General features: G+C 49.1%; 1 protein-coding gene across 5 annotated transcripts in view; it reads right to left on the reverse strand.

Moving 5' to 3' along the window:
* Window positions 1–16,944, reverse strand: part of PTPRG (protein tyrosine phosphatase receptor type G) — a 705,078-nt gene that overhangs the window by 85,180 nt on the left and 602,954 nt on the right. For all 5 annotated transcript variants that reach the window (XM_025456409.3, XM_049097815.1, XM_025456410.3 and 2 more), the window contains 2 exons: window positions 15,674–15,723; window positions 13,129–13,909 (listed from right to left, as the gene is read on the reverse strand). In XM_025456409.3, the coding sequence (XP_025312194.1) occupies window positions 13,129–13,909; window positions 15,674–15,723 (831 nt within the window). The remainder of the gene's footprint in view (window positions 1–13,128; window positions 13,910–15,673; window positions 15,724–16,944) is intronic.

A 16,944-nucleotide genomic window follows, 5' to 3' on the forward strand; every position in this document is an offset into this window, starting at 1 on the left:
GTCCCCAGAGTGTGCCAAACATGGTGTGCGGGGATCGGGGTGCAGCAGGACGTCAGACAGCAACAGCCCTGTGCTGGGGGGGCGCGAATCACTGCAAGGGGGAGAGGCGGACACGAGAGCAAGGAATTAGGATGAAATGAATGGGATGCCAGGGAGAGCCCACGGGGTGTGTACAGGGGGAAGAGGGTTCCTAGCCTAAGGGTTCTGGAGGGAGAAGGGGAGTTAGCCGGGTGGAGTGCAGGGACGAAGTGTGTTCTGGACAGTGAGCGTGAGAACGAGGGGGACCGAGATGGAGCGGTAGTGGCCACATCAGCCAGAGCCCTAGAAGCTGAATTAAGAAGAGCTTCTAGTCCCAAGAGCATTGGAAGCTGCTGCAGACTTGCCAGCTGAGGCTTCCAAGGATCAGATGTGCACGCTCTCCCTCCACCTAATGCTCTAATAGCAAAGCTCTGGGGACCAGTTACAAGAACCGGAGTTACGTCGAGAATAACTCTGCTGGGCTCCAGCAGGGGGCAGCCCAGCCAGGCAATTATCTAGCGGATGGTTGGGAGGATCTTAGAGACGGAGAAAGTCCTATTCATGGAAAACAGGGCAGGAGGATTGACATTACAGGCCACATGCCTGGTGAATTCAGTATCGACCCTGGGAGACCTTTGCAAACTGGGGGAACTCTCTAGGTCTTCTTTCTCTCCCTGCCTCTGGACAGAAAAGGTTTCTTGCCTGGGCTACTAACCTGGTAGTAACAGGCAAGGCAGGGGAGGAGACCAAATGCAAACTCCAAGTCCTACTCATCCTAAAGCACTGAAAAGGACCGTTGGCCAAAATAGTCCCTCACATGCATCTCTCTGAACAGTCACTGGAAACACCAGCTCTTAGAGTAGCACTGCCATCCTAAAACCAGTGAACAGTGGCTGCTCCAGAATTTCTGGGCCTTCGGAGTCATGCTCCAGAAGTTCTGAGGGTCAATGGCATGTTCCATTGTCCCAGAAATCCCATGTGTCCGTCACTACATCTGTCCCTCTCTCGTCCCCCACAAAGTGAGGGTGCCGGTTTTCATCAGATTCGCAGGGAGCCTCGGGTCTCACAAAAGACTTGCCAGAGGAGAGAACAGTCTGCAGAGCAGGGGTCTGGACGTCACAGCTAGCCTGGGGCCCGGCTAGGCTCAACCTCAGGTCGCGTGACTGAGTCATTTCTCTAACATTCACAGTGCTTGTGTGAGAATTTTGTGTGTGGGGTGTGGGTGTGTGTTTTAAAGATTTATTTATGTATTTATTCATGAGAGACACACAGAGAGAGGCAGAGACACCGGCAGAGGGAGAAGCAGGCTCCATGCAGGGAGCCCGATGCAGGACTCAATCCTGGGACTCCAGGATCACACCCTGGGCGGAAGGCAGACGCTCAATCTCTGAGCCACCCAGCTGTCCCGAGAATTTGGTTTTGAAGGGATAGAGGAGTGAACCTCCTCAGCCACACCTCTCAGTGTGAAAACAGCTTGCAGCTGTTCTGCAAGCAGCTGGATTTGCCCGGGTCGTTGCCCTAGATGCCAGGCAAAAATACACGTGCTACTGGACTTCCACGTGAGGCACGAGAAGGTTGATTTCATGGTCACACTCACTGTGCTGCTTTGTCTGCGCAGCACCAGGAGCCTGGAAGCTCACCGCATCTGTACACAACCACACGAACTCTGCTCCTGTCCCTCCCTGGGGGGATTCCTCACTGCTCTCAAGGACAGCTAGGCCTGCCCCCCACTCTCATTATTTCCTTCTGCTCCCCCCCGCCCCCGCTATGTTCCAGGAACACCCATCCAACCAGTGTGACCTTGACAGGCCACGGTAGGCCCCACTTCTTCACCTCTATCCCTGTCATCCCACTTCCAGGAATGCCTTTCCCATGCTGGCCCCAGAAGCTCCCACTTATCCCCCGCTCTTGGTTCAGGTGCTACTTTCTCCGTGAGGCGAAAGACTCTCCCAAGTCTTCGGTCTGTGCTATCTCTGGGGCGCTGAGCAGAGTTCCGATCACAGGTTCAAATCCTGACTCTGCCACTTTCTAGGTGACTTTCAATCAATAACCTGAATCACTCTGGGCCTGGAGTTCTTCCTCTATAAAAAATATAAAGAACCTGCCTCACAGGAGTGGTAGCGAAATTCAACGGGAAGACGCACCTGGCATTGAGCAATGCTGCGTACTTACTCTTGTCCTCATCAACACCCTCATCATGTGCTTCTCTTACTGTACACAGCACACTCAGTTATAACTACAAGCTCCCCAGGGGGAGGGCTGACTCCCATCTGTACATGGAAGAACAGTAGTGAAGCCTGGTCTCCTACTAGCTCTGCAACTCTGGGCAAGTTACTTAACCTCTCTGTGCATTAGTTTCCTCATCTGGAGAAGGAGATGATAGTATTGCCTACTACACCGTGGGACGTGAGGATTCAAAGAACCCGTACGTATAAAACACTTAGAACGTTGCCAGGTAGCCATTTGACACCTGGCTAATGTTACCGACGGGGATGATCATCATCGCCATTCCATTCCCTTGTCAACACCCCAGCAGCATAAGGCAGATGCTGGGTGCTCGTTGGGTGTCTGCTGAATGTGATCGCCCTGTAAGATCTGAGAGTGTAGGCGGCAATCACACAGAAGCTCAGATGAGCCAGGCATTAGCGCCAGAGGCTGCCAGCGCGGAAGCAGAACCTCACAGTTGGCCCTGAGATAAGACCACACCACACTTCTTGCTGTCCTTCCGAAGAAATGCCTGTCCTGCTGCCTGACTCAGTCTGTGGCCTGGCCCTCAAAGGACAAAGTGTAATAAAATGGTCAACTACCAGGAACTAGTAGGCACACATAACATACTGCCTGGGCTGGGTAGAGATTCTCTTACTCCTGGACCTTCAGTCCCCCAACAATCTTCCCCAAGCTAAGGCCCCCAGAGACCGGAACATCCTATCAACTATTCAGTACAATCAGCGTCCTGCACTTCAGAGTCAGGCTGACCTGATTACAAATTCTGGCTCAGGCCTTACTGGCTGGGTGACTCTGGGTAAGTGACTGCCCGTCTCTGAGCCTCCAGGCCCTCCTCTATCAAAGGAAGCCATGATAATAGTCCCATCAGAGGACTTATAAGGAGTAAATGAGATAATCCAACATGGGGAAGACTGTGCAAATTCTGGTCACATCATTTACAGAGCCAGATGCGGAATGCAATCAGGGGGCCCCCAGTTCAAGAGTTCCAAGGTGGGGACGGAGAGCTTGGCGGGGAGCACAGGGCTCTGCGTGACCGCGCAGGTCCCAAGCGCCTGAAGATGGCCTCACCGGCCAGGCATGAAGCACAGTCAGTGCCTAACACAGACGTGGCATCCAGAGAGTTCATTCTTCTCTTCCTTTCAATGGAGCCAAGCAATAGTGATGCCAGAGTGGTAAAATTAGACATTGCCCATTTTTGGGAGAGGCTCACTTTCATTCAGAGCTTCGCTTGTGGCCCAGCTGCCTCCTAAGAGGGCCGGCCCAGGTCCTGGGGGGCGTGCTTACCTCCCGATGACCAAATTCCTGACCCCAAAATGAGTGCAGGCCCTTTGAGTGAATGGAGCTTTTCCTCTCCCCATCTCCACCTCGGATTTACCCAGATGGGCTGGTTTTCCCAGCAGGACTAGCCCTCGATTCCTGCCCGCCGTGGGTTGGTTGTGTGAACTGGCAGCCCACACACGTGTGCCTGGCTTGGCACCCCCACCCCCACTAATTATTATTAGATGGTGAGGTAGCTGCCAACATTAATGAGCAATAGAGTTCACATAAACCAACAATGGGATCGCCTACCAGTAATGTTTGAGGTTGGCAACACTGGCCTGAATTCTCACAAGGCAAACATCAGCTGGAACCCAGCAGCACGCTCTCTTCAGGCAAGGCATGTCTCACCTAGTTTGCCACAGTCCTCGCTGCTCCCTGAGGCCTCACACCAGACCTGTTGTCCTCACCCCTGGCCCTGCTGGCAGCTCACTCTGGCCAGTCTACTTGCAGTCTGCCGGGGGCAGGGGGACACTCTGACCCGAGGAATGAGCAGAACACGGACTTGCATCTTCTCACAGGGCCTCATCATCAAAAGCAAGAGTCATGGTTTAAGAAACTCCTGACCAGGATTCTGAGATCACTAACCTGGCTCAAGAGAAGAAGCTGCTTCTGGACAAGGAACCTTTCCTCGTTCAATACTTCTTTCCAAAGAGATTTTATTTTTCAGCCGATTAGGAATTAACCAGGCCACTGCTCCAACCATGCAATGGGGGCCATTCCTGTCAGTGAACTTGGACCTTTTTCATACTCATTCTAGGGCTGCATCTTGCTGGTCCATGTGTGCTGGGATGAAATGGGATGGGGGTACCAACTAATTACACCCACCTCTCCCTCCACCTCCATGGCTGTGATAAAGGGCTGCTGGGAAGGTAGGAAGGTAGGAAGAGGGGAGCCAGCCAGCACTGGAACTCAGAGAATGAGCCTGCTTCCCAAATGTCTTCTAGATAATACTTAGAGCAAGATGCTAACTAACCTGCTCTGAACATTTGTAGAAGGGAGGACAAGGATTAATGACCTCCCATACCCCTTCCTCCTCCCAGCTTTTATTTCAGCATCCAGCAGAATCTGAGTAAAGTGCCTCCATTCTGCCTTTTAAAAAAATTAAAAAAAAAAAAAAAAAAGAAAAGAAAAACAGTTTTCAGTGGCATATGTCATCACTGAATTAATGCTGTTTGCCTTTTACTGGCTTGGCTCTCATCCCAGTAGAAGCAAATAAAAACGGAGTACAATGTACTATAAATGCTACAGGCAGTGATACATCAGATGGACGCATCTGAAATGCTTCCTACCCCATGGTAAGGGCTCAACTTCTGCTACAGGACAACAACCCCTACGCTGTCAAGACTAAAACGAGCTTGGATCCAAAAGACCACGATCAGGAGTAGGCGAAAGCGGGATTCTTTCACTTTTCAGGAAAGATCAAGAGAAGGACAGACTACACAGTTATAATCTAGCCTGTGGTTCAATTGCGGGCAACTTGACTACGTTTGTTCTGAGTAACACCACTCATTAAAAACCACCCACATCCGTGAATTAAGACAGCTGCTTAAAAAAAAAAAACACCCCAAAAACTGTGGTAAAAAAAAAAACAAACCAACACTTAAAACTTACCATCTTAACCGTTTCTAAAAGTGAGGTTCAGTAGTGTCAAGTGTATTCTTACTGTTGTGCAACCAACCTTCAGAATCTGTTTTTCACCAGCAAAATGAAAACTCAATGCCCGTTAAAGCAAAACTCCCTCCACCCCCTGCCTTTGCCACCTACCTTTCTCTCTCTGCCTCTATGACTTTGACTCTAGGCACCTCATCCAAGTGGAATCATAACATTTGTCTTTTTGTGACTGGCTTATTTCACATAGCATAATGTTCTCAAGGTTCACCCATGTTGCAGCGTGTATCAGAATGTTCTTCCTTTCTGAGGCTGAATGACATCCCATTGTATGTATGGACCACATTTTATTCATCCATTCATCTGTTTGGGTAACAACCCAAATGTGCATCCCTCGGCTACTGTAAATAATGTTGCTATGAGCACGAATGTACAAATATCTCTTCAAGATCCTGCTTTCAATTCTTTTGGGTATATACCCAGCAGTTGGATTGCTGGATCATATGGGAGTTCTATTTTTAATTTTTTAAGGAACCACCATATTGTTTTCTACAGCGGCTGTACCATTTCACATTCCCACCAACAGTGCACAAGCGTTCCAAATTCTCTACATCTTCGCCAACGTTTGTTATTTTTCTGTTTTGTTTTGTTTTGATGGTAGCCTCCTGAAAAGGTGGCCAACTGAAAAGGTGGCTGGTTTTTTTTACAGGGCCACAAAATTTGTCTTTATTTTTCTGGAGCCCCGACACGATCTAAACCATGGTTGCAGAAACAGGACTGTCCGTTACAAATGCATATATTCTCCTGCAGGGGGACACAGGCTCTGTGCTCCCATTACCATGCCTGAGCTGGAGTAGAGCATCATGTGTTTCCATTTATATTACCACCCGGAGTTCTTGTGAATAAGCACTCCTTACCCCTTCACAGAGAGCTCACTTCATCACACTCAAACAATCAAACAATAGTATGTCGTGTCTCCTTCAATTAGGTGTTGGAAAACTGAAGATGTTTGATAAATCCCAATTTAATTCTAAGCCCCGTAACTACGCTGATCCCAACCCTACCAAACTGCCAGCTTTGCAGACGCTTCTTTGCAACATCATGTGGCTCTGCCATCAGTTGGGACAGAGGCTGCACACCACCTTAAGTCAGATAAGCACTACAACCTGAATTCCTGACCCCAACCTTTTTGGAAACCTTCTTGTTCTCAGTGCGGTCTGGTTTTCCACACCGAGAGATGCAAAATCTGTCCTCGTTCAAAGATCACTTAGTGGGGAAACTTCCAAGAAGAGGCATCTGGGTGGCTCAGTGGCTGAGCGTCTGCCTCCGGCTCAGGTCGTGATCCCAGGGTCCCAGGGTTGAGCCCCACATTGGGCTTCCTGCTCAGCAGGCAGCCCGCCTCTCCCTCCACCCATGTCTCTGCCTCTCTGTGTCTCTCATGAATAAATAAATAAAATCTTGAAAAAAAAAAAAAAGAAAGAAAGAAAACCTCCAAGGACCCAGATACTTTCTGGGAGGAAACAACCACCTGGCACTGAAGAACTCCATCAAGCCACTCCCAGCTAATGCCATCTGACGCTCCTAGGAAGATGACAGCCAAGAACAGGGACAAGCAGGATAATCTAAAAAACATCTCCAAGAAATGGAACCTGACCACCAAAACTAGCCCTGGCTGCAAACTCTTTGGAGAGTCCACACAAATGCCTGCCATGATCTATTTTAAATAAAGTGTGCTGCATTTCCCTCCACCTCCATACACTCCAGCTGAGTCTCATATTTCTGCCCTATTTCTGCCCCAGGTTTGTGAAGACAAACCTGTCTTAGGATTTATTTCTGTCCTTAACTATTGCCTTCCTCGAGTGGACTTTGAAAAGGAAACTTCCTATTAACGTGATAGATCAGGGTTTCTCGACCAGAGCACAGTTGACATTTGGGACCAGGTGGGTCTTTGTTGTGAGGGGCTAGCCTGTGCAGTGCAGGCTGATCAATAGCATTCCTGGTTTCTACCCAAGTAGATGCCAGGAGCAGCCCCCTTCCCATGAAGCGTGACACCCAGAAATGTTTCCAGATATTACCAAATGCAATATTTGGGGGACAGAAGCCTCTCTGGTTGAGAACATCTACCATAAACGGAAAACCGCTATTTCTTTCTAAAGTACATTTTCAAATATTCACTTAATGATTAACACGTCCTCTGAAATCATCTTGTGTTGCCGACTCGGGGAATAAGCTCAAAGCCAGAAGGAAAGCAGCACCACATGAGGAGGACTCCCCTGGACTCTGGAGTCAGGGGCCGTGTCTGAGCTCTGTCTTGTCATGGACATGTTCCTTAGCTTTCTGAGCCTCAGTTTACTCACTGGCCCAAGGCAACAAGGACAGCACAGCCCCCACAGGGGTGCAGTAGGACTACAAACATGGGCTTCTAGCAGGGGCAACACCAGCATGGAACTAACGTTAACCAGCAATATTATTGTTTCTATAATGGAAGGTTTTCGAGATGGGTTCCTCAGAGCTTGAGGGTTCCAAAGGGGTACCTCATGGGTTTGCACAAAGCAGTGGTATGGTTGGAGCTTGGCGCCCTCCACTGTAGCCCAAAGCAGAACAGCAGGGGTGTCTGGGTGGCTCAGGCGGTTTAAGCAAACCACTCTTGGTTTCAGCTAGGATTGTGATCTCAGGGTCACAGGATCGAGCCCCTGGTCGGGCTCCGTGCTAGTGACTCTCTCTCCCTCTCCTTCTACCCTGGCCCCCACCTAAAATAAATACATCTTAAAAAAAAAAAAAAAAAGGCAGAACAGGAGGCCAAACTGACTCTGACCGTTCTTAGCTCATGGTCTGGACAAGATGAGGCCAGGAGACTGTGGTAGGGGGCCCCTGAACTGGGCCATCCTTTAAGCACCTGGCTCAGGGCTGCCCCAAAGGAGGCAGCTGCAAACTTTCAGTGAATGAGTGTTTATATAGGTTCTGGGCAAGATTCAGTCTGAAAAGGGGCTTTCCCTGATTTGAGGAAACAAAAATGGAAAACGCTAGCACTAAATGATACTTTGATAGACTACGCCCACCTTCCAATGCTTCTGCTAGGGCATGCTATACTGCACACCACCCCAAGAACATGTTATTGCATCAACTGGCTACTGAGGGGGGCCTGCACCACGTTCTGGCTGGGGCTGCTCAGAGAGGAGCCAGGTCGGATTTCCATGCAGCACACATCCCATCGAGGGCTTCACACTAGCAGATGGTAACAAATAGACAAGAGTGGCTGTATGGAGGCCTTTAATCCTTCCCATTGGCTTCCGGGGCAGCTGTAACTATAGCAATTAGCTCTACAGTTGAAGCCAAGCACCAGTGGTTCCTACCTACCCAGCCAGGGATATGTTTAGTTTGGCATATGTGAAAACAAAACAAAACAAAACAAAAAAAAGAAAGAAAGGAGAAAAAATAAAATGTTTTAAAAATTGGAACTCACTTAAAAATTAGGAGATTCTCTGCACGTAAGGACTTGGGTTTCTGGCTCACGAGGCATCTCTTCATTGGCTACAATCAGGGGATTGAGTGAGGCTGTCCTCTTTAGAAAAGACCCCGGCACTCTGGTTGGCTGTAGTCCTCACTATTCCCTAATATCCACCACCTGGGCCTCTTCTCTCACTGATACCACCTGTCTGACTTCTGTAGTTGTCTGAGTTTGCTACTTCTTCCACAGAAGGACTCCTCCTTCCGTGTGAGTTAATACTAAAGCTGCTACTCACAGGACTTAAAAAGATGTTATCAAACTTCAAGGGAATTTAAAACGAGCCTTTTGGAGATGCTGGTCAAACTATAACATAGTCTGTAAATTTATTTTTTAGTTTTTTAATATTTTTTTTTAATTTTTATTTATTTATGATAGTTACAGAGAGAGAGAGAGGCAGAGACACAGGCAGAGGGAGAAGCAGGCTCCATGCACCGGGAGCCCGATGTGGGATTTGATCCTGGGTCTCCAGGATCGCGCCCTGGGCCAAAGGCAGGCGCCAAACCGCTGCGCCACCCAGGGATCCCATAGTCTGTAAATTTAAATGTGAATGCTTGTTCCAAAGAGGCTAAGTGGGAAATATCAGAAAGGGAGACAGAACATGAAGACTCCTAACTCTGGGAAACGAACTAGGGGTGGTGGAAGGGGAGGAGGGCGGGGGGGTGGGGGTGACTGGGTGACGGGCACTGAGGTGGGCACTTGACGGGATGAGCACTGGGTGTTATTCTGTATGTTGACAAATTGAACACCAATAAAAAATAAATTTATTAAAAAAAAGAGGCTAAATATAGGGGTGCCTGGGTGGCTGAGACCGTTGTGTCTAACTCTTGATTTAGGCTCAGGTCACAGTCTTGGAGTCTTGGGATTGAGCCCCACGTCGGGCTCTGCACTCGGTGGGGAGTTTGCTTGAGATTCTCTCCCCTTTCTGCCCCTCCACACCCAATCTCCAAAAAAGAAAAAAAAAAAGGGATGCTAAACATTGATTACAATAATTGCTTTTACTCACTGTGAAGAAAAACTAAATGAGATTTACACAAATGTACACGCAGTCTTTAAAACGTCACCACTAACATGAAGGCGATGGTGACTTTATTGAAAAAGTAAATGCTAGGCTGGAGGCAAGACGAGAGGAGGCGGCAGGACTCATGGACTGCTGTGGGGTTGGGGGTTTTCCATTCAATCACTCATATCCTTCATCAACCAACAAGCACACACATACTTCTGCTTAAACCAGGGGTCGGCACATGCTGCCTCGCAGATCGAACCAGGCCCGCTGTCTGTTTCTGTAAACAGAGCTTTGCTGGAACTCAACCACATCTGCTCACTAACATATTGTCCTGGCTGCTTTTGTGCTACCTGGCGGGGTTGACGAGCTTCCACAGAGACCTTATAGCCCACAAGGCTTTGAGACGTGAACCTTCCCACTGAGATGAACCTGGTGAGGGAGATACTCCAGTTTACCAGTTTGGAGAAAGAGCACACAGTTCCTGGAGGTCATTTTGAACGCCAGCTCACTGGGGACCAGAATCTTGGCATGCTCTGTAATGTCCAGGGATGCTACAAAAGAAGGACCTTCTGGGGGCCTCCCCATAGTCACCATTGTGATTTTGTGGCCTTTGGGCTGCGGAGAGCAAGAACGACTCCATTTATCTGCACCCCCGCCTGCAACTGAGAGCTTGTTATTCCCCCATTTTACAGACGAGAACCTGAGCAGAGACCACCTGAGCAGCCAGAGAGAATATGGGACAGAGGCTACTGGGGTGACCTGACTCCAAACACTACTCTGCCAAGATTGCACACGTGGATGCCTGAGGGTTGAAGCTGGAGACCCACATGCCCCAGCCAAACCTGAGGCTGCCAATCCCCAGGGTTCACCATGTGCTTCCCTTTCCCTGGAATCTGACTCCTATCACAAGGCCTCATTTCCTCCCACCTGGAGCAGGTCCAGGTCCCCACTGCTCTCCAGTCTCTCGAGGTGTGAACACTCTCAACCTAAGCTCTCGACAGCCACCTTTACCGGAAGCGTGGGCAAGGAAGTGTTTAAGAGGAACAGGCGGAGAAGACTACCTCATCAGCGTCCGGAGTCCACAGGCAGAGCCACTCAAGCATGAAGATCCGTATTTGACAAGGTCTACCACTAGTCTTTGGAGAAACCCCACTGGTCCAAGCCGCCACTGCCATCACCTCCTCGCTGGGCTTCTTGTGTTCACTCTTGCCTTCCCTGGATAACCTCCACAAAGAGGCCAGGGTGGTCTTTCACAAAAGTTAATCAGATGAGCGAGTCTCCCGCTGAAATCCACCACTGGTTTTCCATTTCAATTAGAATCAAATCCTCAGCGTGGATGGTGAGCCCCCTCCTGGTCTAAGCTCTGTCCACCTGTGAACTCATCCCTTATCCCTCCCCTTCCGACTCTCTAGGGTCCACAACACACTGGCCTTCGGATCGCTCCTCGACCATTCCAAATTAATCCCCACTCTGGGTCTCTGGATCTGCTATTCCTCCTGCAGCCTAGAATGCTCTTCCATGAATCTTTGCATGGCTACCTCCTCATCGCTTGGGTCTCTGCTCAAATGTCATGCCTTGACCATTTGATGCCACGCTGCCCCCCTCTCCAACCCTCACCACTTACCACTATTTGACGTTATGCACTTGTTAACTGGAATATCCTCAAGCTCCCCCACTGGAACATCAACCCTCAGAGGACAGAAGCCTGCCTTGATCTGTGTTCTATTCTCAAGGCTTCGTGCAGTGCCCCGTACACAATCGGTACTCCGTAAGTACTTCTTTTAATATGTTCAAATGCAAGACATTCTACCATCTCTCAGTAATTCCAAGAGGAAATGTCACAGTTCACGCAGGAATGGCATCAAACAGCTTTATAAGCGGCCCAATAATTCCTTCACTCGGCTCCACAGGAGGGTACTCTACACCTTTCTCTAAAACCAAGACAAACTGAGCAACACCCATTGGAAACCCAAACTTCTAAAAAACGAGTCCATACCAGCTTTAAGGAGGAACGTAATTCAAAACATGAAAATTTATTCTAAGTTGTATCTTAACATACGAGATCTCAGCTTTAGATGAATTTTAATGTTTACAAGTGCAAAAGCAAATAAATATTTACCAGTTGCTTTTTTTTTTTTGCACTCTTATAACTCCACAACAGCTTAGATGCAAAAAAAATTGTTGCTAAACATCTTGTAGTCTGGCAAAAAGAAGAATTTCTTATTAAGAAAACCCCTCACAACAATAACAACCCCCTCATGCTCAAGGCTGCCTCGCAGAGACTCTCAGGATGGTTCGTTAGGATCTGAGCGCAGGATAGAGCAACGCGTCACTATGGGTCAGGGTGATGGGTGACGGGGATCCCACCTCACGGCGAAGCCCAGACCAGCCATGCCCTGGTCTCACCATCCATAGGCTGGGTGATTCATACAGTAAACGGGGCTCTGAGAGCGAGCCCTATTTCTTGGGCTAGGATGGAGGACTAACACCAGCTCTCCCCACACTGAGCACCTCCTGCTTTTGGTTTCAAGGGGAAGGTCCCTTCCCCAGCCTGGCCCATGTTAGTCAGGACGGGTCCCTGCCCTCCTCATGATTCTCTTCAACAGGACCTTGCTTCTTTCCCATTACCATTCGCAGTCTTCAACTTTGGTTAGCTAGCTTCCTGGCTAGCCAGCGACTGGCTTGTTTGCTGCACCGCGCCCTGCTTTCTGGCTTCCCCGCCGGCAGGCCCTGAGCATCCTCATCACCGCGTCCTGCGGACGGTCAGCAGGCCTCCAGAGGCAGAGGCTGTGCCTCCCCGGGGCAGCACACGCCCGGCGCCTGGCACCAAGCAGGCAGGCCATAAACACAGGCGCTGCTATGAGTAAGTGAATAAGGAATGAAATCTTAATGAATAAACTTAAGATTGATGCCTTTTTTCATTCATTGGCTTCATCACGTAGCTTGGTTTAAAGATTTTATTTATTTATCTGAGAGAGAGAGAGAGAAAGTGAGCGAGTACACAAGCAGGAGGAGGGCAGAGAGACAGAGGGAGAAGCAGACTCCCCGCTGAGCAGGGAGCCGAACGCAGGACTTGATCCCAGAACCCTCGGGATCACGACCTGAGCCAAAGACAGATCCGTAGCCGACAGAGCCATCCAGGCGTTCCTCACTGTGTAGTTTAAATCCTGGGGGTTATTCTGAGCTAAGTGGAATTTATCAGGAAACAAATATCCCAGGGGGCCTTATCTGAGCAACAAGAGAGGAGGTCATTCTTATTAGAATAAAATAGGGACACACAGACACACACACACACATCTTTCATGCCAGGGACATACACTATGTCGGGAACATGAAGCCCTTCCCGGAGCTTCATCTTCCATCCCATTTTTTTCTTTTTTTCTTTGTAAAAGAGTGAGGCTGCCCACAGCAGCGAGGAGCCTCAAATGAGGACCGGGCCTCTTACCTGGATTAACGGTGATGAATTTGCTATCCTCGGAAAATCGGTCCCCTCGGGACACGGGCCTTTTCGATGGCATCTGGGGCCTCCTGGGATCACCGCCTTCGAAGCGCTCGTCTGTGGCTGTGGGGGGCACTTGGGTGGAGGGGACCGAGCCGGAGGCCGGGCCAGGGCGGGCATCCCTCACGTCGTCGGCGGGCCGGCCGGTGGGGACGCCGGGGAGCTCCTGCCCGCGCCCGGGCAGCGTCTGAGGCCCGCCCGCCTCGGCGGTGCCGCTGGGGGCCGAGGGCGTGGGGCTGGCCGCGTCCTGCCGGGGCTCCTGGGCGGCGTGGGGCGCCCCGCTCTTCTTCTTCTCCGAGTCCTTCTCCCCCTCGTCCTCGTGCTCCCGCTCCCCGTCCTCGCTCTCGCTCTTCTCATCCTTCTCCCCTTCCTCGGCGCCCTCGCCGTCCCTGGTGGGGGCCGAGTCGCCGTCGGGGCCCGGGGAGGCCACGGCCTCGGTGGTGGCCAGCACGGGCCTGACGGCCTGCTTGCTGGCGGGGGCGGCCGTGGGCAGGCGCGTGGGCCACACGGTGCTGGGGAAGGAGGGGATGCCCCCGCCGCTGAAGCCCAGGCCGGCGAGGAGCGTGCTGGTGACCACCGAGGCCACGGTGGCCTGGCTGCCGCTGGACGACGGGCCCATCCCGGTGGCCATGGAGACGAAGGAGAAGGGGATGCCGGAGGATGTCCAGGTGGACGACCCCGAGCTGATGGGGGCCATGTCGGCCGAAGAGGCAGGAGACGCCGTGGGCTTCAGAGGGTCACCCGGGCCGGGGCGGGGGGACAGGGAGGGGACAGAAGAGAAAGCGGCGTCAGTCACCAGGATTGGGAGGGAGGCCCTGCTGAGGACCCTGGATGGGTCTCACTCATCTTTTACCTTCCTCACAGGGTTGCTCAGAGCGTGCTGCCAAACAGGACACTGGTCATCCGTGGATGGCCACCGCTGCTGGCCTGAATGGTTTTGCAACTACTTGGAGTGCATTAAAAAATGTAACTAGCCCATCAAACCCAATTTTTCACCAGTATGGCTTAAGAGGAAGCCAAGTGGCCAAAAAAAGTAAGTGCCATGAAGGTTGGCGTAAAAGCAAACATCAACCAAGTAGTAAGCTGGCAACATCGGGCGGTCGAACGATCCTGGGGTGATAGCGGAAGAGACAGGAGCCCTGCGTTCTCATATCCCAGGGGCCCTCGAGGAGAACACACAGCAGTTAGGTCTAGAAGGCATGTGGCCGCCCACATCTGCAGCGGCAGGGTCAGGAGCAGGAGCCACGCTCAACACTGTGTGCTTTAGGGACCCGCTACAACCCTGCACCTTCGAGGTGGGCCCTTTACAACCTCTGCAGCTTCCGGAGTCTCTGGGTCCATCCACGGCAAAAATCTATGCCCAGGTACATGGCAGCAGGAAGGGTTCCATTTCACAAGTGCCAACTAGCTGCCAGGGCTTTCCACCCGAGCCAGGAGGCACACAGGATCATCACCCCATTTTGCAAGTCAGAAAACCAAGGCACAGAGATGCTAAAGGCCAGAGGGAGGGCTGCCTATGTTCGAGCCTCAGCCCATTCTTTCCACCACACTAAACTGGGGCTGACCAAGGGGTACCTTTGGGGAAAACAAGAAATGTTGCTCTAAGTCATCCATTTCATTTTAAAGAATCCAATAAATTCTATCAGAATCCAGAATTCTATTCCATCATTTCTAGAGTTCAAAACAACACAGCCAGAACAACTTTGATTTCATAACGTCATCACCATATTTTAGTTAGGAAACTTTGCAGTTTAAGGATGGTCAGGTTAGCAAATGTTAGGTTCTGTAGCTGGTTAACGATATGGTGAATACCAAATAAAATAAGGCACCCAAGACCGAGAAGTCGGATGGTCTGGGCTTGAGTTGACGACCCCCTGTCTGGGGATGCTGAGTATGTTACTCAGTTTCCTCATCTGTAAAATGGAAACAATGCTAACACTGATGTCCTGGGATGCTTCAAGGAGTAAATAAAATAATAAAATAATCTGTGCCAAAAGTCCAGGAAACGCTGGTACATTTTAAGCTGCTACTGTTATCACCAACACTGTGATTGATATTAAGATTGTTACACTAGAAATGGCAAATCAATTAGATATGAATTGAGGCCCCAGAAATATGCACATCCATGTAACCTGAAGAAATGACAACCTCTGAATTTTAGCATATGTCGGATGAGGGGCTCGGAGCAGATCTTTTGTACTCCTTTGACCTCCTATATTGTAATGATCCCACAGACAAATAATTACAAATCTGGAGAGTTTTTATCTTGATAAGAATCATACAGTATAACACAGCTGCTTTAATTCTGTTCCATAGGTTCTTTTCATGACCTACTGAATTATAAACAGCGAGAAATGTAATTTTTTCTGTATTTTCGCCCCTGGGTGAGCAGTTTAACAACATCATACTGCCACCTCGTGGTAACAGTTTTAACTGCACGTGAATTAACAACAGGCCATTGACAAATCAATTAGTACCATCTGCTACTTACCACTCCTGTTTTAACAATTCTGGTCCCTTGGAATATTCGAGTAGTATTAGCTGAGAAACAAAGAAATTACATTGTAAGCAACACACCTTTACTGTTAAGCTTTCCATATAATTTCCACATGTCACAAGATAGTATTTCTCTGCAGATTTTTTCCCATTTAAAAATGTAAAACCTGGGCAGCCCGGGTAGCTCAGCAGTTCAGCGCCTGCCTTCAGCCCAGGGCATAAAAAAAAAAAAAAAAAAAAAAAAAAAAAAAGCAAAACCCTTCTTAGCTTGTGATTCATTAAAAAAAAAAAAAAACCCTCTAAGAATGTTGTGTAGTTCATTGGCTCTTGTCTTAAGCTACCAGTTTAAATTTTTTTTTTTTTGTTTTCTGTTTTGAAGTAAAATGTAAGTAAATATACAAATCTTAGGTGCATAGTCCAATTAACTTTCTCTGTAAACACCTGTGTGACTACCGCCCATACTGAAATACAGATGTTCTCTAGCACCTCAGCAGGTGTGCATGTGCTCCACTCAATACCCACCTTTCTGACGTCTGCCAAAGTTTTGTCTATCTTTGAACTTCATATAAGTGGACTCATATTATTCCACTGTTCCTATTATCTTTTTAAAAGGTTGATTATTATTATTTTTAGTAATCTCTATACCCAATATGGGGCTCAAACCCACCATTCTGAGCTCAAGAGTCACACACTCTTCTGACTGAGCCAGCCAGGTGCCCCCTACTACTTATTATATTTTTGTTTATAATTTTTCTTTTTTTAAAGATTTTATTTATTTATTCATGAGAGGCACAGGTGGAGAGAGAGGCAGAGACATAGGCAGAGGGAGAAGCAGGCTCCATGCAGGCAGCCTGACGTGGGACTCAATCCCGGGTCTCCAGGATCACGCCCTGGGCTGAAGGCGGCCCTAAACCGCTGAGCCACCCAGGCTGCCCTTGTTTATAATTTCTTATGTTATCCATTCAGTAATTATAATATGAATCCTGAACTTACTATAGTTTCCCTTAAATTAATATTTTTACTACCTCCTAAAAATGTAAGAACTGTACAATGCTTTAACTCTATTTACCTGCCTCACCTTTTGTGTATTGTCATTTTATTCTACTTAAGTCTTGAAGCCCTATAAGATATCGCCATCATTGCTTTAATTGGCCAAATTCTTATATGACCCCCATAATACTCGTTCTGGTGTTTGCTCCTTGCAGTTCTGTTTGGCCATGTGCTGTTAGTTCTGTAAACAGTTTAACTTTACAAAGACGTTTAATA

Source organism: Canis lupus, chromosome 20 (assembly GCF_003254725.2).
Source record: "Canis lupus dingo isolate Sandy chromosome 20, ASM325472v2, whole genome shotgun sequence".
NCBI lineage: Eukaryota > Metazoa > Chordata > Mammalia > Carnivora > Canidae > Canis > Canis lupus.